General features: G+C 43.6%; 2 protein-coding genes across 4 annotated transcripts in view; one reads left to right on the top strand and one right to left on the bottom strand.

Moving 5' to 3' along the window:
- Positions 1 to 902: 902 nt before the first annotated feature.
- On the bottom strand, positions 903 to 20,461 carry Trip13 (thyroid hormone receptor interactor 13). Its single transcript, XM_028873651.2, has 13 exons — positions 20,177 to 20,461; positions 19,057 to 19,222; positions 15,342 to 15,471; positions 12,711 to 12,766; positions 11,983 to 12,073; positions 11,615 to 11,687; positions 8,464 to 8,527; positions 7,630 to 7,716; positions 7,273 to 7,379; positions 6,134 to 6,287; positions 3,857 to 3,969; positions 2,969 to 3,038; positions 903 to 1,815 (listed from the first exon to the last, which is right to left on the bottom strand). The coding sequence occupies exons 1-13, from the start codon at positions 20,431 to 20,433 to the stop codon at positions 1,720 to 1,722; spliced, it is 1,464 nt and encodes a 487-aa protein (XP_028729484.1). The 5' UTR covers positions 20,434 to 20,461; the 3' UTR covers positions 903 to 1,719.
- The window catches only part of Brd9 (bromodomain containing 9), a 26,852-nt gene continuing 23,814 nt past the window's right edge, over positions 20,352 to 23,389 (top strand). For all 3 annotated transcript variants that reach the window (XM_028873650.2, XM_028873648.2, XM_028873647.2), the window contains exons 1-3: positions 20,352 to 20,645; positions 21,186 to 21,400; positions 21,599 to 21,731. In XM_028873650.2, coding sequence (XP_028729483.1) covers positions 20,594 to 20,645; positions 21,186 to 21,400; positions 21,599 to 21,731 — 400 coding nt within the window. In that variant the 5' untranslated portion in view covers positions 20,352 to 20,593. The remainder of the gene's footprint in view (positions 20,646 to 21,185; positions 21,401 to 21,598; positions 21,732 to 23,389) is intronic.

The following is a 23,389-nucleotide window of genomic DNA, read 5'->3' as shown; positions in this document are numbered from 1 at the left end:
TCTTAAAGACATGCATGCAAATAAATAAAGCATTAAAAAAATCCTCGGAAGCTGGGCATGATGCTATATGCCTTTAATCATAGCACTCAGGAGACAGATCTCTGTTAGAGGCTAGCCTGGTCTACATTCTGAGTTCCAGGACAGCCAAACCTACATAGTGAGATCCTGTCTCAAAAAATCAAAACCTGGAAATAAAAGTCTAGGAAAACCCTGCTTTGGTGTAACCTTGTGAAAAGTTTTGAATATATATTCATGAAAATGATATTTTCTAATTCTGTGTTTTTGTATCAAAACCATGCCATTTTCTTTTGAAATGACAATTTTTCTTTTTCAAGAATTTCTGTAGAGTTCTTGTTAACTTTTTTTTCTTTCCTGTTTGTTAAAGGTTAACTTCTAAAGTAAGAGAATGGTTTAGAAGCATTAGTCTTTCGTAAGTCCATGAATGAGAATAGTCAGAACAACAACAGACAACTTTCTCCCAAAAAGAGGAAGAATACTGGGAATCATGAAACAGAGTAATTAGCTGGAACCCCTGATCCACAGATCAATGGAAAGGATGCATAGAGAGCAGCAGGAAGAGGCCCACTACCCCAGCCATAGCTGTCCCCAGCTTCCCAGGGGAAAGTGAAGCCAAAGCCCTCATGGCAGTCCCAGGAATCAAAGAGCAGGGCTCTGCTTTCAATGTCTGTGTCAGAGGTAAAGCTGAGTGGATAGGCAGTAGCCATGGCCTGTGGTGTCTCAGAAGTACTCCTCCTAAACCTGACTGGCAGGGTAGGCGTGCTCCTGCCAATGACACAACTATACTGTGAGGTCCTCGGAACATACCAGATTTAATGTGTATGAATACACCAGTTATTATTAGTAACATTCTCAGCATTTGAAGCAGATATCACAATAAAAACGAGAGAATTCTGAAAACAAGTTTAATATTTAAAAAATTCTATGACAAAGGCAGGATCCCCTTTAAAAGTGGCTTCATGTACAAAGCATCAATGTGAAACTACTTTTAGCAGAAGATGAAGTAAAACATGATATTTTGTGAGGTGCAACACTTACTGACTTATTTTATATTTGGCAACATGAATTTTCACATGAAATATGAATAATATTACCGGAGAAACAAAATACTGAGCAGAAATTTTCATACATTGCCTGCTTCACTTGACCATACAAAGTATGCACTGCTCCTGTGAACATGACATCTGATCACTGTCAAAGAAGTCCTTACCTGCAATCCTCTTCTCAATTTCTCTATCATAGGAACATGGCTTTCTCACCCATTACATAGCATCTTGTGCTAACTGAAGCAGGCTCAGGCCAGAAAGTAACTGCTCCCTTCTAGCTTGAGCAAAGGATCTTTCAATGCTGTAACTGTGGACTTACTTAGCATCTCTCTTGTTCTTGTTTCTTGATCTCCCTTTATTTTAAACAAATTTTAACGTCTTGTGTTCTGACAGGCTAGAGTCAGGATGGTAATCAATATTTAGATGGGTCTTTACATAGATCCAAACAGAATTTGAACTATCATTTAAAAATAGTGAAAAAGATAGGCAGTTTGTCTTCAAATATGCATTGTAAAATAACACAAACAGTCCTTCTCTTGACATCTGCCTGGCTTGCAGACCTACACGGTTTAGTGTAATTTCTGATGCATACTGTGAGGTAGGTGGTGCCACCTACTAGCTGTCCATTGAAAACCACAGATATGGATGTCTGAGATCAAACATAAGCTGAAAGCTTCTTTTTCTCCTCAAACTGCTTGTCCACTGCCATAGACAGGGCCTGGAGGAAACCCTCGATGGTGACACTGGGAGCCTGAAAAGATACATGGTCATTAATGAGTGGACCTGGGCCTTAGAAGGGCTACCTGGCAGCTACCATCTATACATTTGTAGAGTTAGGAAGAGAAGCTCAGCTCTATGTGGGCTAAACAAGCCCACGACCTCTCAGGCCCACAACAGGGCACCCAGATGTGATTTGTAAAAGAGGATGTACATTGTTGTTTCCTATGGTTAGAAAAGGCGAGCAGAGTAGGCAAGTAAGACCAGCAGTCATCCGTCTGCCAAATCAGAAGAGAATCTGTTTGGAAGAGAATGTGGGGCCTCAAGGCCTGATATTTTGGAACTTTTCCCAAAGAGTTCACCCAATGTCCAGGAGTTGTGAGGCACAACACTGCTGCTTTATAACCGAGAATCACTATACAGCTCAGCACCAAGCTCTCCCCTCTGTGTCAAGCACTCATACTCATGGTCCATGGGTGTTTCCTTGGTACTGAAGACCACACCTAGCATAGCAGATGCCACTGGCCAGGTAGAATGCCAGATAATGGATTTAAGAGAATTGTGTGGCTGATGAGCTTGTGCTGGGGGCCTGGCCCTGGGAAAGTAAGGGAATGACTCCAGGTCACCATTGTTTGTAAACAGAACCCAGCCTCATGGGGCACAAGTACTGAGGAATATGAAGTGGGCTTTAGACACAAGTTTCCAATGCACCACAGAGCATATATTATTACACACATATATATGCACTTAGGAGCAGACTCCTTCAAGAGCCATTTCTTCTCAAGTACCCACTGCCTATGATGGATAGTGTTGTCAACTTGACAGTCTAAAATCACCCGGAGACAGGCTTGTGGGCATGTCATTATCTCGATTATATCAATTGTGGTGAGAAGACCTGCCCACTCCATTGGCATCACTCCCTGGCTGGGGTACTGGACTATATAAATGGAAAAGGAAACTTTTCTGCTTCTTGACTGTGGACCAGCAGCTTCAAGCTCTTGCTGCTTTGACTTTTACACCATGATGGTTTGTACTGTGAGCTAGAATAAACTCTTTCTCCCTTAAGTTGCTTTTTAAAGAGTATTTTACCACAACTAAAAAAGAAACTAAGACCCTACCCCAGAATCCTGTGAACAGTGTGGGGGAGGGACCTGAATATCCACTACACAGGGCCAAAGGAAGCTTACCTGGATGTAGAGTGCATGAGCCAGGAAAGGGAGTTTCCTCAGGACCCGGCCACTGAGGCCCTCACTCTTCCTGTATAAAAATAATCACATTCATGGATGTCAACTTCATACACAAATATACACAATTCAGAGATAATTGCTCTTTCCAGCTCAAATGCTGGCCAAGGCAACCTAAAAGCACAAGCCTCTGTGTGACTCTGGGTACAGTCTTGGCCTCAAAGACTGCTGTCCTCTCTTCTCCCCAACATGATCATCTTTGGTTCCTGCTCCAATTAAGACTCTAGGACCAAGTGCCCACGTGGGAGCATCAGGTGTAGAGTAAGACACTGTGGCACAAAGTTGCCAGCAGAATCCACCCACTGTGCCTTATGTTTTACAGAAATATCTGAAGTGTACTTCTCTCATTATTTAAGTCTCCTCTCTAGCAGCACTGCATTCTTCATGTTAACCTTTCACTGGAAATCTTCCACATGCTTCATGGCTTCTGAATAAAGTCCAAATTGGCCAGAAAGTGAGGTTCACAGCATGGTCCCTCTGCCTCTCCAGCACTACCACAGTGATCTGTGGGGAATACTCCATGAAGATGGCTGCCAACACATTGCCCAGCAGCCTCCTGATGCTCTGCAATTGTACATATAGCCTGTCTTTTGAGGCTCTATGTCAGACTCTTACCTGCCCTTCATCCTACCTTAATCACCGACGTTACTTCCCTCCTCACTTTCTTCCTATGAGCTGCAGGCCTCTGCGGCCCCTGCCCCTACTCATGCCCACTTTGGCAGTGCCTGACAGCTCACCTCCAGAGCCCTCTCTGGCCCCCAAAGGAAATCACAATACCTAGTTACCTCAGCAAATAATTTTTCTTAGGTAAAAAATGACATCAGTTTGTACCTTGAAATTTCACTCAAAAGGAGGCTCAACTTTGACACATTATTTTCAATGAAGCCAATCATTTCCAGCTCTCGGAGGGTCAGCAGCTGCTGACGAGGATATATGATCTGGCACTGCAAAACAAAGGCAGAGTAGTTATGACAGAATCCACAAAAGACAAGGTACAGGCACCATGAGCAAAAGGGCCAGTACTTGCAGAGCTATCAGAAAGTTTTATGACTTACATAAGTTCAAAATAATCATCCAAATACAGGCACTAGGGAACTTTGAACTTTTGTCCCCAACATACATACCTATGTTTCTTCAAAGATCAGGATGTAAACAATAAAGCACAGCTCAGAAACCAGCAGCAAACCAGATGCTGAGTTTTTAGCCAAGCTATTTCCTGGCTACATGTCAGAGCTTGGGAGGAATGGGTAGGGGGGAGTGATGGGTGGTACTGAACTGCTGCCTTAGTTCTAGGAATGCAGAGCCAGGACCACAGCTGTCTTCAAAATAACAGTCTTGGTTTGCTCTTCAGTTATGACTAGGAGAATGACAGACAAGGCAGTGGTTCCTGACTCTCCCTCAAGGAACTGCACTGAGCTGTCCGAGTGGCACTGACTGCTTCCACAAAACCTTTTTCTGTATAATTTGGAGGTTTGTGAGTAAACTAGGAAACAGGTTTCTGTTCAGTATTCTTACCTCTCTGCACAAGTGATTCTTTCGGGTCCCCAGAACCAGTGAATTTATATAGGTAGGCACACATCACAAGAGCCCAGATTGTAAGCTCCTGACAGAGTGAGACTCAATTACACAGTATCTGCCTTCAGGACCAGCCTAAGTCTCAATACAGTGTCTGAATCTCTTGTTCTTTCTTTGCATATGCATGTGTATGTGGCTAGAGGCTGATGTCTTTCTCAATAGGTTCTCACTTGAACCCAGAGCTCACAAATTTGACTAGTTAGCTATCCAGATTGCTCCAGAGATCTCGTTTCCATTTCCTGACTCCTGGGATTACAGGTGGGTTTGCCACATTTACGTGGGTGCTGGGAATCTAAATGCTAGTCCTTGTGCTTGGGTGGCGAGCATTTTATCCAATAAACCATCTCCCGAACTGTATCTTAAGTTTTCACAAAATAACCAAATAAGAAATTGGCCTCAGCTCCCCCACAATCTTTACCTCTAAGCTAAACTTCAGAACATTCCAGATTCATGTTGTAAATGACAAATGTCCCACTATGAGGGTGAAAAGACACATCAAAAGCATCTTTGACTTCGAACATATCCAGCATCCTCACTGGACCTGCCTCACGCTAAGTAAGCTCTTTGGCAGTACAGCAGCTCCACAGAGGCCCCCACCCTTCTTCCAGATACTGAAACTAGACAGGATGCCAATGCCAGAACAATGCTGACTTGAGCACCCTTACTGGGCTCCTGGCTGAGCTGGCTCCCTATTCCTGCCCCAAAGTGACCATGCCATCCTTGGTGAAGACAGCAAGGCCCACTATTTTATGAAGTATCAGGCAGTCGCTACTGGATGTGAGGACAATTCCACTCTGCTGACGAGGGGCAAAGATTCTACCACAGCAATCATTATAAATCTCTGCCTATTGGCTTGGTTGGTTACTGCCCTGGTTCCCTAAATTCTATCCTCAAAAGTATGTTCTTGCAGCACGAGCTATCAGATGCAGGTCTGAGAACCCCAACTTTCAGTCAGTCATAGTTCTGTGAACTATGACCTTCAGTTAGTATAATCCATGAACTAAAACCTTCAGTCAGATGATACTTTGAAAACTTTGGCCTTCAGTCAGCATAACCTGTGAAGCAAGACTTCCATTGTCCTTTGTATAGGCTAAGACTGGCCACTTTTATAGTCCATGGTAGGCTCAGAATCAGGATGTACCTAACAGTCTGCCTACAACCCTTTCACTAATCTTCTACACACTGGTACCTTAAATATTGGTGTCAATCATACTGTACCAAAAGAACATAAACATTATTAAGAGTGTGATATGACATACATACATAAAAGTGCTATACAAAAAAAGGCATTATTTTATAGGCTAATTCAAAATTTGGATTTTTTTGTTTGTTTTTTACTTTTACAGGAAATAAAGATAAAAGATACTGAGTAAACAGGCAAAATTTAGATGCAACACAACTATAATTTTCAATGTAAGATAATATGCCTATAATAAAATGGCTTATTGGAACTAGTGTGCATTAAGTTATGCTAATTAACTACCAACATGTACAAATCTAGTGATGGTCATGAGTGAAAACAAACAAAGGTACCTTCATCAGTTCTTCTAAACAAGAGAGGTAGATTCTGAAGATGGCTGCTGTAGAGGGGGGCCCAATGTATTGTTTGATGTCAGCTCTGTCCACAAAAGCCACATCAATCTTCTCAGTGATGTTGGATGTGGTCAGAATCACCACATTGGAATGCCTGTTGTAGTGAACAGGCAAGAGTCAGGCACAATGTGCTTTCAAAGCCCAGTTCTGTTCCACCCTATTTGACAGGTGCATGGGTAGGAGGAACAGTAGGTCTGTAAGTGGAAGAGCCTATTCACTTTATTTTGGTGGCTGTGCTTTATGTCAGAGTAATCCCCTAACACGGCTTTCATATTCTGTGAGCCCTGATCTCTAGTCAGGTCTCCTGGCTTGCAGCAGGTCTATGTCCAACAGACACTCCCAAGGCATTTGCTTCTAGAAAGCTGTGGTATACTCTACTGGACTTGTTGTCTCACCTCCTTCAGCCCTGGGGTAGATCTCACTTTGTGCAACATCTCTGACTACCCACTAAAGGGAACCTGAGGCAATAGAGACCATCAGCCTTGAGTATAATGATGGCAAAAGGGACATCACGGGGAGGTGTCCTTCTGACCCCACATGACCTTCTAACTAATGGGAAGGGGATGAGTGCCTCTTCTGGCAATGGGGAAGGAAATCAACATAATGGGGTACTCCAGGCAGGCAGGCGAGGAAGATCATAAGCATTATAAGGGATCCTAAGCAGGCAAGTGTGAAGCCCAAGAGGGGACCTTGGAAAGGATAGTGGAGAGTCTATCAGTACGACCGAGATAGTCATGTCTTGGGTAGTGAGGTAGAGAACTGACCAGTTTAACACAGGACCTGGGTAGAAATGGTTTGAGACTTAGTATTTATCTAGAGCGTCTATCTGGTCTGTGATGGGAACTTGGCAGAAAGAACTGGGAGTGATACTGGAAGAGAGGGTGGTGAGGGAGGGTTTCAGACAGGCCATGGAAGGAACCTCCCTTGGAGACTATAGGGAGATACTGGCAGCAGAAGCCAAGGTGAGGGAAATGACTATAAAGTCATCAAGCTGCTTGAGAACAAGATCTAAAGCTATTTGATCATCATACTTCTCTATCACTACTCGTGTACACTCCCACTGTTTATCTCAGTGTTACCTTTTGATCTGATCAATTTGAGTTAAGACAGCATTGACTACACGGATAGCATCTGATGGCTCTGCACCTGCCCTGCAAGCATTTCGAGCAGCTGTGAGACTCTCCACCTGCGGGGACAGAGGTCAACAGGTCAAAATGAGAAGTGGCACTTCACAGGCAGCTATGGATTGCATCAACTGATAGAATATAAAAATTGAATGCATCTATGTGTGCCACCTGCTCCAGGAGCTCAATGCATGCGCCACCAGGAAAAGATCCACAGGAAAGAGCTTGCAACACAGCTGACCAAGTGAGAGGGATCAGGCACTAGTAGCAAGAGGCAATTCAGGCAAAGACTAGCTACCTGTGAGTGCCTACCTCATCAATCAGCACAAACACCAGCGCTTCCTTATCATCAATCAAGTCCTGAATCTTCTGGAACATCCTAGTTACCAACTTGCCACTCTGAAAGCAAAGCATTCTTATTAGTGGTGCCAATTTGTAGTCAACTGTTACAGGAGCACAAAGGCACCACCACTGTGATGGTCCCTCAGAAAACTCACAGCATCAGACAAGATCTGGAGATGGCTTTAGTGATCAGCACAAATGCTACTGCTTTCTAGGAAATGGAGACCTGAGACTGTATCTGTTATTGTTCAGGGTGGCATAGTGTAGTGACCCCACTAATGATTACCTGTGTGAACTTACTCCCCTGGGAACAAGACAAACCCCTGATGGCACACAGAAACTGATGAGGGAAGATTATAGGCACACTGTTTCCAGTTGCCTACATCACCTACCACAAGAACATTCTGAAACAGGATGCCTTGCTTTCCGGGGTTAGGAGCATCCACAACCTTGTACTGGGGTACCCCCTCAGTTCAGATCCAGAGTGCATGAGCTGCTTGGCAAAAGGCACAGTCTAAGTGAGACCACAGATTTGGGTATTTGTTGAATGCCCAGTGGGTGTCCTGCCTTATCCAATCAGAGGTCTAGGAAATGACCTTGGAGAGTTTCTTTTTTAATTTAGACTGCCTCCAAGTCCACTAGCTCTGGAGTCCACCTCTGATCATAGTCAGGTACTTTGTTGACTTTCTCATTTCACCTACTTCTTTCCAGAAGCTTCTGTGTTTGGAATGCTTGGTCAAGACAGAAGACATTGTTTTCCAGCTATGGCTGACAATATCAATAGTTAAAATATTCAATACTTACTTCTGAAAACCACTTAGAAAATAGGCTGTGGCTGTTTATTTCAATCAATTGGCCATACCGGTACCTGGTAAGAAAAGGTAAGGAAACTACAATTAATACACTGTCTTTGACACAACATCCTCTATTGCCCACATTCTGAAAGTAAACTCCCACTCTTAAGATATGCAGCTCCATATAATTAATAATTGTAGAAAATCTAACAGCATGCAATTATCAAATCCAGCTGACAGTAAACAAGTTTTCCCATATCCTCATTTCAATCAAATAGCAAAAACTCTCATTTTAATCTGCTTATAACTTTTATTTCCAAAACAGCACATAAAACAAAATAGAAGCATCAAGAAGTTTTGGCAGAATCGACACATTTTTTTCTTCCACAAACCCCAAAGTGTGACAATTCCTTTTCCCACAGACTCAAGCCCTGAAGTGCTCAAAAGGCCAAAACACACTAATGCTGCTGACCAGAGAAAGTCTAAAATGGCACGACCCCCCACTCAGAAATCGTACACACTCAGCCTCACTAAGCAAGGGGAGAGGAGGAAGCTCCTAAAACTAACACACACACTGTCTCTCCTTTTGAAATAGGGTCTATGTAACTCCGACTGCCCTAGAACTCTCTATGTAGACTAGGCTTCCCAGAACTCTTTATAGCTCACCCACATCACTGGTCCACAGAAGAATTTCTTGCTCTTAAAAAGTACCACTAGCATTCTATTTTAAAACCATAGCACTAACTACTTTTACTTCTTACAAAGTGCAGAGAAGGGTGTTAAAGACATGACAAAGTAAAGAGACTGGGGTGAATATTAAATAACATTAATTATAAAGCACTGTATTTAACAGAATGAGAAGTAACAAATAATTGCAAATATATATATGTGCATGTGTGTGTGTATCCATTTCTAACTCACAAGATAAAGACAAATTCCCACATTTTTCTAAGTGAAAGTTAGATTTCTCATAAGAATATTTTGCTTCTCTAGTGTTCTAGAAAGTTAGAGGCCTTTAAAGAAAAGATGCAATTAAATCTATCAGAACAGGGCAAAGTTGCTAGACATAACTGGTCAAAATAAAGTACTCTCATATACCAGTGAATCTCATAGGAACCTCAATTCACATTGGAGTAGCAGAAGTCAAACTTAACCTGTTTAGGCAATGACAAATTAAGACAAGATTTAAAAAGTGATATTTGGATGTTGTTGAACATACAGGATGTTGATGAACAGACAGGCAAAGGTGACTCCCAAGGGAAATGCTCTAAGAGCTAAGCTAATTTGTCCATCCAGGCTTCTTCCAACTATAACCCAAAGAAACGTAGGCATCATGGAGCTGAGGAAATCAAGGCTGGTGGTTGAGAAGAGGTCCTGAGGCTGGAGGACAGAGTTCCACAGGGGAAGGGAAAATGAAATACATTCCTGAAACCAGCATGGGACCCTGTGAGCAGGGAGAGTCCATGAGGCTTGAGGGCCCTTAAAGCTCATACAGGCTAGAAGAATCCAAGCTCCTATGGCCCAAGTAGAGAAAGCACTGTCTTAACCTTCCAGGAACTCGTAGGCAGAGCACAAGAGAATACACCAGGACAAAAACAAGACTAAATAAACCCAAACCCTTTCCCCAGAATGCAGAAAACAAACCCCAGAAAGACACACTATGTTACAAGTACTTGAAAAGGCTACCAGAACCAAGCCAGCAGATTTAAAAGGAATATGTAAAAACCTAGATACTCTAACCACATGTTTAGTATTTATGCAAAAAAACACTTGCATGCTGAATTGGTTGTTTTTTTTTTCCCCCATCATTGTGACCAACAATACTTGACAAGAAACAAGTTGAGGGAGGAAGGCACTACTTTTGCTCACAGTTCAGAGGAATACAGTCCATCATGGTAAAGAAGGCATGATGCAGAGTGGCTTGGTCCACAGCATCAACCAGAGCAGAGGAAGCAGAATGCTACCAGTCAGCTGGTTTTCTCCTTTTCCCCTTTTATTTAGATCAGGACACTAGCCCGTAGGATGGTGTCACCCACATTTAGGGTAGGCTTTCCTTTCTTTGTTAAACTTCTCTGGAGACTCCCTCAAAGACAGAATGACAATTGTGTCCTCTAGATGACTCCAAATCCATTCAGACAAGACAATGAAGACTAAACACACATGCCAGGAAGAAGAAACATATGGTCCATAACTAGATGAAAAGTCAGTCAACAAAGATAACAATGCAACTGATAGGCAAGATCATTAAAAAAGCCATATATATTGGTTCAGGATTTTAACAAAAACATATGAAGGAAAGAAGAGGAAAAAAAAAAAGAACCAAAAGGAATCTTCACAGAAAGAAAATAAACTATGAGAAAGAAAAGAACTACTGATTGGGAGTAAAAGCAGTCTAGACACTACAAAAAAATCCATGGGCTTAAGGGTGTAATAACAGAAATTGTTTAAAATTAAGTGCAGATTTTTTTAAGATGAAAAAGGGGAGCTGAAGAGATGGCTCAGAAGTTAAGAGTACTGGCTGTTCTTCCAAAGACCTGGCTCTGATTCCTGTACCAACATGGCTGCTCACAACCATTCAAACTCCAGTTCCTCGGGATCTGATGCCCTCTTGGCCTCTCTGGGAACCAGGCACACTTGTGGTACACAGACATGCAGGCAAAACACCCATACACATAATAAAATAAAGTATTTTTTAAATAAAAAGTTGAGATAAAAGGGCAAAGTACATGGGTAGTCTGTGGAACAAAACCTATGAGTCTAACATGCTGAAGAACAGATTCCTAAGTAATGAGTAATCACCACACAGTCTTCAAATGTGGGGAGAACCAAGACGCTAAACAGACAGAATTCAAGGAAGAACAAGTAAGTTCACAGGGACATCAAAGTTCCTTTCCTAGTAAATGATAAGCAAATGAACAGAAAATCTGCACAGTATCTAGACCTGCCACCCATGAGCAGAAACACCTTTAAGTCCACTAGGACAGTGCCAGGCTGCCACCATTAGCCTCAGGGTACTTTATTAGACTGAATCAACCCTGCGGCATACAGAGGAGTGAACTGCCCTACACCCAAGGAGAGGAACCCATGAGTAACTGAAAATAAAAGTTTCAAATATTACAAATCCTGTGCTTGTTGCTCTCCTCTGCTGTCACTAAAGTTACCTGCTTGACAGTCTGATGGTCAGTTTCTGTGCTAATGCCTTACAAAGCGATGTTTTTCCAGTTCCTGGAGGACCTGCAATAATAGCCAAGAAAATATATTCAACATATTACACAGAAAAGAAGGGAGACTTGTTCTGTCCTAAGCAATTATGTTAGAAGGAAGCAAATAATTTGCCTTCAAGAAAAAGTCAACTAACAAGTTTGCCAGACTTTAGTGAATCGAATCAGTGCCATAGATATGGAATATCCAAGAACAATTCTGACTCTTTCAGAAAATAAAGAGCTACAACATTGTAGAAGGAACTGATATAAATTACATGTCAACTCCAGGCTATTCATTCTGTCACATGAAAACCCGCCCACCTCACCGTGCAGCAGCACCACCCGGTTCCAGGTGATCAGGTTGCTGTCCACATTCTTGTCTGAGAACAGTAAGGTGGTCATCACATAATCAAGGAGCTAATATGGAAAAGCAGAAAGGCAGATAAGACACCTGTAAGATGAAGGTTCCCAAAAGGATGCTTCAAAGGCCTGTTTCTGAACGCAAAAGGGGCAAGGCCATCATGGCCACCCCTGAAAGGACTGTCACCTCAGGACACTCAGAGACCATCTCCCATCAGTGGCTGTCATTCTAGAAGGCATCTTTAAAAGGTAAGAACGTAAAATACTAGTTGGTACCATTCTAAGAAGAGAAACAAAGGAATTACTTTTACTTAGAATGACAACGTCCAATAAGATGCCCAAGGTACTTATCAGATAGAAAACTCCCTCCTTGAAAACAACACAGCAGGTAATGGGGTATGCACACAGCACATCTGTCAGAAGCCCAATAAGTGCCTTCACCAAGTGACAGTTTTCTAGTTTGTTCCCAAAAGGGCTCAGAGGAAGAATGCAACTCAAAATAAATTCTTATCCTCTTCTAGTCTCTGACCATTTCCTAAAGAATCAGTTCTATGCTAAGGAACCTCTGACGGATTGGCATTCAGGATGTGGACCACTGGTAGACAGGACTTCCAAAAGCCCACCTGAATCAAGGGACATGGAGGCTGGAGAGTGAGGCAGTAAGTACATTCTGAGAAAAAGTACAGCAACTTACATGTGATTTGACCTCCACGTCATACACAAGGCTGTCCCAAAGCCCATGGAATTCAGCTGTCAGAGAGAATAAGACAAAACCCCAGTTTTAGGAAGACCTTGAGCCCGGTGTTTTCCACTGCTTCCAACTGCAGAGCAAGACTGATATAGCAAGTGCACAGTTTTTTACAAAGTTCAACTTTTCTTAAAATTACAGATCCAAAATAAATGTTAGTCATGTAATTTTGACAGGTAAGTGAAATAAAAGCTTTATTCTTAACAAGTTCAAGCCTCTAATCCCAATGACTTGAGAGGCTGAGGGAGGAGGATCACATGTGCAATGCCAGCCTGAGTAACTTAGTGAAATCATATCTCAAACAAACAAAAAAAGTTTGTACAAAGAGGACCTGGCATGGAGCTCAGAGGTAGGCTCCTCATTGTTTATGTGAGGCCTTGAATTCAATCCCCAAAATAAGAGAGAGAGAAAATGAATTACTCTTCATGCTTTGGGGACTAGTGCTTTTACAAATGAATTCTCCCCATCCCTACTGGCTAACTTTCATAGTGCTAGAAGGTTCTAAGCATGCTACTGCAAAAGAAAGTTATCAATAGTCTTACACAGCTGTGAACCCTGGAAGCTACAATAATGAATGGTCTGACAAGATATGCTCACTGGTGCATTAGTAGACTAAATATTATGGGCGTAATCAACCATTTTCTGATTGGATTTAAAGCTCACACCACAGGATAGTACTCAACCCTGGTATCATTAACTGAACCAAAACTCCATGGCTACCTAGGCTGTAGGCCCTAGGGGAGATCTAATACTATTTGTTAAAAAGACAGTAATAAACTGCCCCCATACCCCCACCCAGTTCTTCTCTTTTACACCCAAAGATTAGTGCATCTTTCAACCCCCATCAGAGAAGCTTCTTTTTGTAATAGATGTAATCTCCATATAGTGGCAGATAACAGGTGAAGGTGAAGAATAAGAGACTGTGGAGTTCTTAGCTCTAAATGGGACATCTATATCACATATCTCACTCTCAGGCTTAGGAGTCAATAAAGAAGCGGCATTTTTTTATTTTTTTATTTTCGAGACAGGGTTTCTCTGTGTAGCTTTGGTGCCTGTCCTGGATCTTGCTCTGTAGACCAGGCTGGCCTGGAACTCACAGAGATCCACCTGGCTCTGCCTCCCGAGTGCTGGGATTAAAGGCGTGTGCCACCACTGCCCAGCAGAAATGGAAAAATTTTTTAAAAGCTAGAATTAGTGGATGTTGCAGCATAACAGTATTTGCTGGACACGGCTCATGAGACTCCAACCCTATCTCAGGAATTACTAGCAATTGATGGCTACTAGGGGAAGGAATCAGTTTTCTTCAGGGCTGTAGGCCCTTCCCTGCTCCAGCAGCTGTCTCATACCCATGCACATACAGGCAGCACAAGTACATTCAGTGGGTTAAAGATAAAAAAAGCACATGATGTTGGAAGACAAAAATGGTGGTAAGGATGGGGAGGAAACAGAGGGAAGAAAGTGGGAGTTGACTTGATCAAAAACCATTACATGCATGTATGAAATATCCAAGCACTAAAAATATTTTTCAAAAAAATTTTCATTGTTTCATTATTTTCAATTTTGCATTTCTGTTATATCCTTTTGCTTTCTCTGGTTTATTTTTTTTTCTCATCAGTTTCCTCTTTCTAAAGGAAAAAGCCCAGGCCATTGGCCTAAGACATTTCTTATTTCAAATGCAAGCCTATATATTTCCATAAATATTGGTACACTGTATTTTTTTTTCATCGAGTGCTGCAATTTGTATTTACTCTTAGACTTGCCTTTCAAGCTATTTAAAGTGTGTTTTAGACAAAAACACAAATGAGCTCCCCCTACATGGCAGAAACATAAAACTTTGGTAACTGAATTAATCCCTGGGCACCATTTGTTGGAACCTAGTAGCAAAGTCCTCAGAGAAGCATTGATTGTCTTAGGAGGTCAGGACTGACCAGTAGGGCAGACCAATTGGGCAGGGATAAAAAATGCAAGTGACATCCTTAGTAGACACCATCTCTGAGGAGTCTGTCTAAAGGAACAACAGTCTCAGCCCAGAAATGTGTTCCTTCCTTTGCAATCACCACCAATCAAATCTGTAGTATTCCCTAAAGGCCCACATGCTAAAGGCTTGATCATCAACATGATGCTACTGGGAGATAGTGGAGCTTTAAAAGATAGGGCCCAGAGGGAGGTCTAAAACCATGTCCTTGAAGGGGATAGTGGGACATGTGTCTCTTGCTCACTCTCCTGCATCTGGCCATGAAGAGAATAGGATTCCTCTGCCACCCTCCACTCCCTTAATACAGTGCTTTGCCTTGCAAAAAGCACAAAGCAATGGAGCCACTCCTTTGTGAACTGAAACTATGAGCCCAAATGCTTCTTATGCTAATTGTCTCAAAGATTTATTATAGTGATGGAGAGCTAACACAGTGATACCTTTTCAAACATTTCATAAGGGATAAAGCATCTTATAAAACCAAAAAACCAAATCTTCTCACTAAGTAACTTGGCACTAGGTGACCCAAGTATGACTTAAGCTTCTGACTCAGGCCTTCCGTGGCTGCCTCCCTCCACCACTACCCAACCATCAGGACCCTGTACCTGCAGGCAGAACCCAGTGACTTGCTGCAATTATATTTTCTGTTTCTTCATCCAGATTTTCACTGGTGGGGCCATCTTCATTCAATTGGAAGATGTGAAGTTCAATGGTGCATGCACTCAAATCAATGGGCTGTTGATGAGGTAAAAAGTAAACACATCTACGTAACTCAGAACACCTCCTTCTTTACTACAATTGTTTGTGTATGCTGAAGTCCAAAATAAAGACCAAGGCATACTGCTGTTAAAAAATCAGTTCTCAGATTAGATGAAGTCTAGCATTTCATTTCTGATCTAGGATTGGCTCTTAAGGTGTTTATCCATTTTCCCCCTCTGAGCTCTTGACCCCCCCCCCACACACACACCCAGAAACATGGTTTCACTAAGTAGGGCTATCTGCAAGCCCTTATACAGTTCAGGCTGGTCTCAATGGAACAGAGATGGAACTACTGCCTCACAAGCACTGGGATTAAAGAGGTATGCTCCACCATTCCTAGCAAACCTAAGTTTAGGTGATTTTTTTTTTTTAAACATTGAAAAGTAATGTGTGAGGAAAATGCCAACATTTATATAAATCTATAACCAAACTCAGAGATAGTACAATTACTCACAGGAGCCTGAGCAGAAATGGCTTTCCATACAGTGTCCTTTCTATTTCTTTTTCCAGTAAGTTATCTTTATGTTTGTCCTTCATTTAGAATGGTTAAATATCTTGTTTCCCCTCAAAATCAGAGTAGGATTCTGATTAGAAATAAAGTACCACCTCACCATGACATCATGTCAAAACAGGATACGCATGAAGTGACTGATGACTTTAGCCCTAACCAAGGGCATGCTCTCTAGTATGTCCACTGAGAAATTAATGATATCTTCCCTTTTCTAATTTACCAGTTAGTTGTTACCTAGTTTGAAGTAGGATACTAAAGAACATCCAAAGTAGAGGAATTGGGTAGGTCGGAGGGACTAAATGCTACCTCTTGAAGGGAAGCCACAAATATTTTATGTGTAAGTATCCTACAAAAAAAAACATTTGTATCTTTCCCTCATTTGTTTATTTATCATTTACTTGTATCACTAGGGGCTTTATATTATTTTGGGTCATGATTCAAAACTACATTATTCACTGCTACTGTCACTGTTCTAGATTTGGATACCGGAGAAAATTTAGATTTGCCCTTGTTTTCATGTGACACAATCTCATCCTGTTGCTTAAATTTGAACACCTTGTTCTGTCACTGCAGGACAATCCAGTCTAATTTTGTAATGTGCCTGCCTGACTCTAGATTTAACTATCTAACCAAGAAACCTAAGTGTCTATGACTGGACAATATCCAGGACGTATCAGTGGGAAGCCGAGCCTCCACCCCTCTTTCCATCGACAAGACAGTCATTATGAGAAGGACTCAGCAGGTCCATGGAGACCTGAACTTCCACCTCATCAAACAGCATCAAAGGGTCTGGAATGGCCTATCTTTCTTTCCATCTATTCAAAGTGGCCCAATGGGGGCTTACTTAATCTTACGCCTCATTTAGAGGTAAAGAGGCTATGCCAATCTGTGAGATAAAGGCCATAGAGCTAGGGGTGAAAGAGATCTGCATTTTTACCTTAGATCTTAAAATTACAGTGCGAGCCAGTACCTTACTTTATCATGTCATACCAATAAGCAGGAAAACAGTATGAGTTAGAAAAGTCAACCAGCAATTGAACCAACAGGCACACTGAGGTGAATGGTATGTTGTCTGAAAGTTAATGGCTACTGTAGTCTTATAAGATGGTCTATCTGTGTTATCTATCCCTTAAATCCCTAGGGCTACTTAGTAATTCCTTAGACTGGCATTTTTAATATAAATGATCATGCTGTGTTTTCCTTCTGAGTGGGTTCTAAGTTTATAGACATGACAATAGTTGTGTTTTGGGTCTTCTCTGAGACCTTTATAATGAACCAGATTATGGTCAATGACTCCTCTGAAACTGAGGAAAAGATAGGACTAGAAGAATTTCTAAGCTTTGGGCAGGTGTTGGACAAAGAGAATATTATAGAATGTTTGGTTTCCATTAAAGTGACTGAAGTGGCAATTAAGAGAACTTTGTTATGACAGAAAAAGAGAATGTGGTCTGTGAAATATTCTAATGCAACGTAATTACTAGTAGCTCCTTTAATTGATGTCAAAAGATCCAGTTAAGCATCTGAGATATTTTAAGTAATTTTATTGGATAGGCTGTTTCCTTGACCACGACTCAGCTCCCAGACTAAGTGCTTGGTAAAAGTGCTGCTGTGACTGGTAGACTGCAGGGGTCTGGAAACCACACACAGTTATCTAACTGGACCTTTATCTACTTGTTAAAAAAAAATCAAGACATTTAAAAAAAAGGGGTTATTTTATTTTTTACATGTATGAGTGTTTTACCTGTGTATGTGTGTGTGTGTGTGTGTGTGTGTGTATCTGGAGTTAGAAGAGGGTATCAAGTCCCCTAGAACTGAAGCTATGGATGGTTGTGAGTCACCATGTGGGTGTTGGGAACTGAACCTGTGATCTCTGCAACAGCAACAAGTGGTCCTAACCTCTGAGCCATCTCTCCAGCCATAATGTGGAGACATTTTAGATTACTAAGTAGAAATCTATTTCTTCTTTTCAATGGCAATATCATGTTTACTATATATGTATCAGATCTGTTTCATCAATCTGATTGATAGACAAACTATCTCAGAGTGTTGGCTAGCAACAATGTGCAACATACATTTGTTCACGTATGTATGGAAGTGCCTCATTATCAGGTAAGAGAAATTCCTATAGGTGACTCTGTAGCCCTAGCCAAATCAAGAATGACATCAGATTTTAGTATTGATAAAAGTGGACGATATCCAAACATTAGTCTTAGCAAATGAATGAAGTCTAATCATGTAGCCATGGCTGGCCTTGAATTCAGAGATTCTCCTGCCTCTGCCTCCTGAGTACTGAGATTAAAGGCATGTACCATCAAACATAGCAGAAACAAAACTTTAGGCCTAGGGCTCACTTTTCAAAACCAATTTCCTATTTTATTTCTATTTACATATTTATTTTCTTTCTACAATACTAAAGACTGAACTCAGGACCTTGTGCAAACTAGGCAAGAAATTTACCACCGGCTACATCCCAGCCCTCAAAATTAGTTCTTTATAAGGCATGGGCCATATAATGCTTACTGAAGCTTCTTCCTTAGGGATACATTTCCAGATGTTTTTATAGATAGACTGTCCTAGCGTATCAACATTGTCAGCACAAAGCTCCCAATTTCCCATAAGTGAGATCAGAAGACAGTGGGTAAGTCAATCTGTATATGAGATGAGGAGCTTTCACAAAGCAGGCCCATCTCATTTCTGTAACTTCCACACAATCTACTGTAGGGAGTCCTAACACACTCCTGAGCACACCATGACATCTGTTCACGGACAGAGGGGAATTCAGGTATTCAGGTACAGTCTGATATTCTAAAGCTCTGTACTCCAACTCTCAGACTGTCACTCTATCTGTTCCCAGCTCTGTCCAGAGCATCCGGACACATGGTATCCTAATTCTAGCACCTAGCTCCAGGACACATAGCTAAGGATTATCTAGTCACCAAAATGAACAGATAGGTAAGGAGCCTGCTATCAATGTCAATATTAGTTATTTGTGACAATTACCTCATACTCCCTAAGGGCTCAGTGACCAGCACTGTGAGCTAGGAATTTACCTGAGGGTCTTTGGCCTTTAATTCTGTGTCAACAATAGAAACAGATTGAACATTTCTGGTCAGAAAAGGCTCATCAAACTCAGTCCATGTGTAATCTCCAAACACAATATTATGCCTGTTGAGCAGTTTGTGAACACTCAGCTTTATGTCTTCTTTTTTTGCAGTACTAGAAAAATAAATAAAACATACATAAAATATCTTAGTTTTTTTTTTAAAAAAAAAAACCAAAACCAAACCCAAAAAACCCCACTAAAGTATAGCCAGGTGTGGTGGGGCATGCCTAAATCCCAGCATGCAGGAGAACTTGTTTCAAAGAGAGAAAGGAAAAAAAAAAAATCCCAACACACACACACAAAACCGTCAGACCTCGCGCACACACAAAGACATTAATCAAGATCAGGCTGACAGTGAACGATCTACTGTAGGGATCAACCTGGGCCTGCAGTCACACCACCGGCCACCCTCAGCTCCTCATTAGAAAAAGGAGGTGGCACTGGTTCTTGACAAGCTACTATGAAGATTAATCAAAATTCAGTGTTTGGGACAAACCTGAAACATGATGAGCATTCAATCCACATCAGCAGCCACTGTTAAGAAGGGCTGGAAGTGCAGAGCGACAGGTTCTAACTCGGAGTATGGGCATCTTTGGAACAGGAAATCTACCACCAGATACAGGCTCAGTCAACTAAATACTTATTCACCTCCGTGCTCTGCTGACACTCCACTCTCTTGCACCCCTGACTTTGGAGATCGCCGCTGTCCCTCAGCAGGTCAGTCCTACTACAGTCACTGTTAGACTCTGCCCACAGGCCTGTCAGCGGAGAGCTGTGAGGTCCTATTACTGGATCATGTGGGACGGCAGTAGGGTCTTGATGGGACATGCGGGGCTGTAAGGGGTGAATCTGAGTAGTGCGTGGTGGATAGAGTCTTTGCAGGGCAAAGTGGGGTCATGCAATTCGGGTCAACTGCGGTGTGTGTGTGGGGAAGTCATGTCGAATCATACTGCGTGGGCTCAAGTCAGGCTGCTCCCGTTCTGTGAAGCGGGGCCGTTCGGAGGCACGCGTGGCGGGGTCGGGCCAGGTCGCGGCCCGCGCGCGGGGTGGGACTCGGCAGAGCTCACCTGCTGCTGCGCTGCAGTACCTCCACATGGACCGCGGGCGACTCCACAACACAGGGAAGCGCCTGCTTCAGGTCGCCCACCGCCTCGTCCATAGCGCGGCCGCGGGGAGCCGAGGGGAGGCGACCGGAGGGAGGCTGCGGTCGGCGCCCCGCGCCCCGGGGAACAGCCTCCTCAGCGGCAGGAGGGTACGCCGTGGCTGAGCCCGGGTCTGATCCACTTCCGTCGCCCGTGCCGCGTCGCCGCGCCGCGCCTCGCATCCCGCCCCGCCCCGCCCCGCCGTGCTTCGAATCTGCCGCGCACTGAGCACCGCCCCCTGACCCGGAAGTACTCAGCGGTGGCGAAGGGGCCACTTCCGACTGGCGCAGGTCGGGCTACGGGCAGCCGCTTCTCCCCGGATCCGCTGCGACCGCAGCCATCATGGGCAAGAAGCACAAGAAGCACAAGGCGGAATGGCGCTCGTCGTACGAAGGTGCGGAGCCCGCGGGCGGGGCCTAGGCTGCGGGTACTGGCGGGGGACGGGGTTCCAGGGAAGGGCGTGGTCTGCTCTGGGCGGGGTTGTGGAGGAGGTGCCTGAGGCGGGCGGGGTCCTGGCAGGGGGAGGCAGGGGCGGGGTTAGGCCTGGGGACAGGCCTCCGCTGCGTTTCCTGGATCGCAGTAAGAGGCCATCGGTTTCTCGGGCCCTGTAGCCTCTGTGGGCCTCCTCTCTGGCACCAGAAAGACCCACAGCAAAAAGAGGGGCCTCCGCAGCGGAACTGGGGTCTTGGGTCTCAGGTCGGGGTGATGTACTCTCCTGGTTGGAAGGACGCCCTGAATACCCCCAGTGCTGATTATGTGGTTTGAAAGAGGACTGAACACAGCCCTGTCAGTGTGAGAGCCCGTCTTTCCCCATGGTTTTGACAACTCCCTGCCGTTGAGTTCATTGAGACCAGACACCCACCCTTGTGACACCCACAGGGGTGCGGTAGTCCCACCCAGCATTTTGCAAGTTTGACTCACGGTCTGTGTGCAGATTACACAGACACGCCACTGGAGAAGCCTCTGAAGCTGGTGCTCAAGGTGGGAGGAAGTGAAGTGACAGAGCTCTCGGGATCTGGCCACGACTCCAGCTACTATGATGATAGGTCAGACCATGAGCGGGAGAGACACAGAGAAAAGAAAAAGAAGAAGAAGAAGAAGTCAGAGAAAGAAAAGCACCTCGATGAGGAGGAGAGGAGGAAGCGGAAGGTAAAGGTGCAGTGGCCTGTGATGGGGACGCTGATCGTGCCTGTCGATACCTGGGCCGATGCTGCAGTCCTGGGCTTCCAGGGCATCTTTGGCAAAGGCCTGCAGTGTGTTAGGAATGGCAGAGGTGTGCAGGGCCTATAGTACCAATCTAAAAAGAGCTCCAGCTGTCCTGTAGCCTCTGTTCTTTGACACTCATAGGAGGAGAAGAAACGGAAGCGGGAGAAGGAGCACTGCGACTCGGAGGGGGAGGCTGATGCCTTCGACCCTGGAAAGAAGGTGGAGGTGGAGCCACCCCCAGACCGGCCAGTGAGAGCCTGCCGTACACAGCCAGGCAAGACCCTGCCCCGGACATGGTTTCTATCTTGTCTATAGCATGGTTATTCACTTGTTGGGGCATTTAATAACACAAGCACAGATGCCATAGAGATTAACAATGTTGTGTCTCACAAAACCTACAGTATTGTTTGTTTTTATTTTTTTGAGATAGGGTTTCTCTATGTAGCCCTGGCGATCTTAGAACTTGCTCTGTAGACCAGGCTGGCCTCAAACTCAGAGATCTGCCTGCCTCTACTTCCTGAGTGTTGGGATTAAAGGTCTGAGACACCACTACCTAGCTTACAGTATTTTTGATCTGGTTAAAGTTTACTAATTTTTAGTCTAGAAGTTTGACTTTATTTGCTTTGCTATTCCAAATAGCACCATCAGGTTAGTGGTCCTTTCATGAGTCACATGAGAAACACATATGAAAACATGGGAATTCTTCTTGGGAAGAAGAGACCCCAACACAGGCTCTCATGGTAGGTCTGGAGTTACTTAAAGTGACCTCAAGATGACATGTAGGAAGTTAGAGGTCTTTGATAAGTTTCTGACCTGGGCAGCCTGTGCCAGGGATGACATTTCATGGAGTCTCTTGTGGTAGTATTGTGTTCCCCAAAATATTGTGCACTATAATAAACTTATCTGGGGTCAGAGAACAGAACAGCCACAATATTAAACATAGAGATTAGGCAGTGGCAGCACACACCTTTAATCCTAGCATTCCAGAGGTAGAGATCCGCCTGGATCTCTATGAGTTCAAGGCCGCACTGGGAACAGCCAAGCATGGTGATTCATGCCTTTAATCCCAGGAAGTAATGGCAGGAGGCAGAAAGGTATTTAAGGCGTGAAGACCAGGAACTATAGCTGGTTAAGCTTTTAGGCTTTTGAGCAGCACAGTTCAGCTGAGAGGCATCCAGTCTGAGGAAACAGGATCAGCTGAGGAATTGGCAAGGTGAGGAGGTTGTGGTTTGTTCTGCTTCTCTGATCTTCCAGCGTTCACCCCAATACCCAGCTTCAGGTTTGTTTTTATTAATAAGACTCTTTAAGATTCATGCTACAGTCTCCGTCTTGGCTCTTAGATTCCCTGGCTTCCAGACTTCCTATATAGGACTCTACAGGCTCTGTTTTTAGGCAAGAATGCCTCTTCCTACATGGAGAAAAACTGAGGAGGCTGAGTGTCAGAACATGGGTTATCAGGAAAGCTAATATTAGAATCAGATTGTGATGGCTGCAAAAGAAATGTTCAAGCCTCCCCAGTCTGTATGGGGATTTTTCTCTTCAGAATTTCATCCTTTGACTGAATTTGACCACCCCTGATTTATCAGGGCCACTTGAGATATCTATTATAGTCCTTGTGGGAAAGGATGCTATTTGCTAATATCTTCTACCCCTGAGCAGCTCCCTATCATAGTAAATTTTCAGGAAACAGTCAGGGACTGTCTTCAAAGTGGCACAGCTGCTGACCTCAATGCACCTGAATGACGCAGTGCAGTCACTGTGACCTTCAGAGGACTGAAGAGATTAGTGCTGCTGTGGACATACCCTGGACAGTCAGGGACATGCTGTCAGGCTGACTGTGAGCTCATGAGGTCTGTGTGCATTGTGTGTCTCTTCTGCTTCATAGTGAGAATCAGTCTCGTGTGACTCATGCAAGCGCCACTAACCTGATGG

This window comes from Peromyscus leucopus, chromosome 19, assembly GCF_004664715.2.
Source record: "Peromyscus leucopus breed LL Stock chromosome 19, UCI_PerLeu_2.1, whole genome shotgun sequence".
NCBI classification, from domain to species: Eukaryota; Metazoa; Chordata; class Mammalia; order Rodentia; family Cricetidae; genus Peromyscus; species Peromyscus leucopus.
The sequence above is the reverse complement of the archived record's forward strand: the minus strand, read 5'-3'. Positions and strand labels throughout refer to the sequence as shown.

Coding starts and splice junctions, on each gene's coding strand:
- Trip13 (XM_028873651.2), bottom strand. CDS start 20,433: ATGCGAGGCGCGGCGCGGCGACGCGGCACGGGCGACGGAAGTGGATCA. Junction 7,717..8,463: donor TTTCTAAGTGGTTTTCAGAA/GTAAGTATTGAA, acceptor CTTTGCTTTCAG/AGTGGCAAGTTGGTAACTAG. Junction 7,380..7,629: donor TGTTTGTGCTGATTGATGAG/GTAGGCACTCAC, acceptor CTGTCCCCGCAG/GTGGAGAGTCTCACAGCTGC.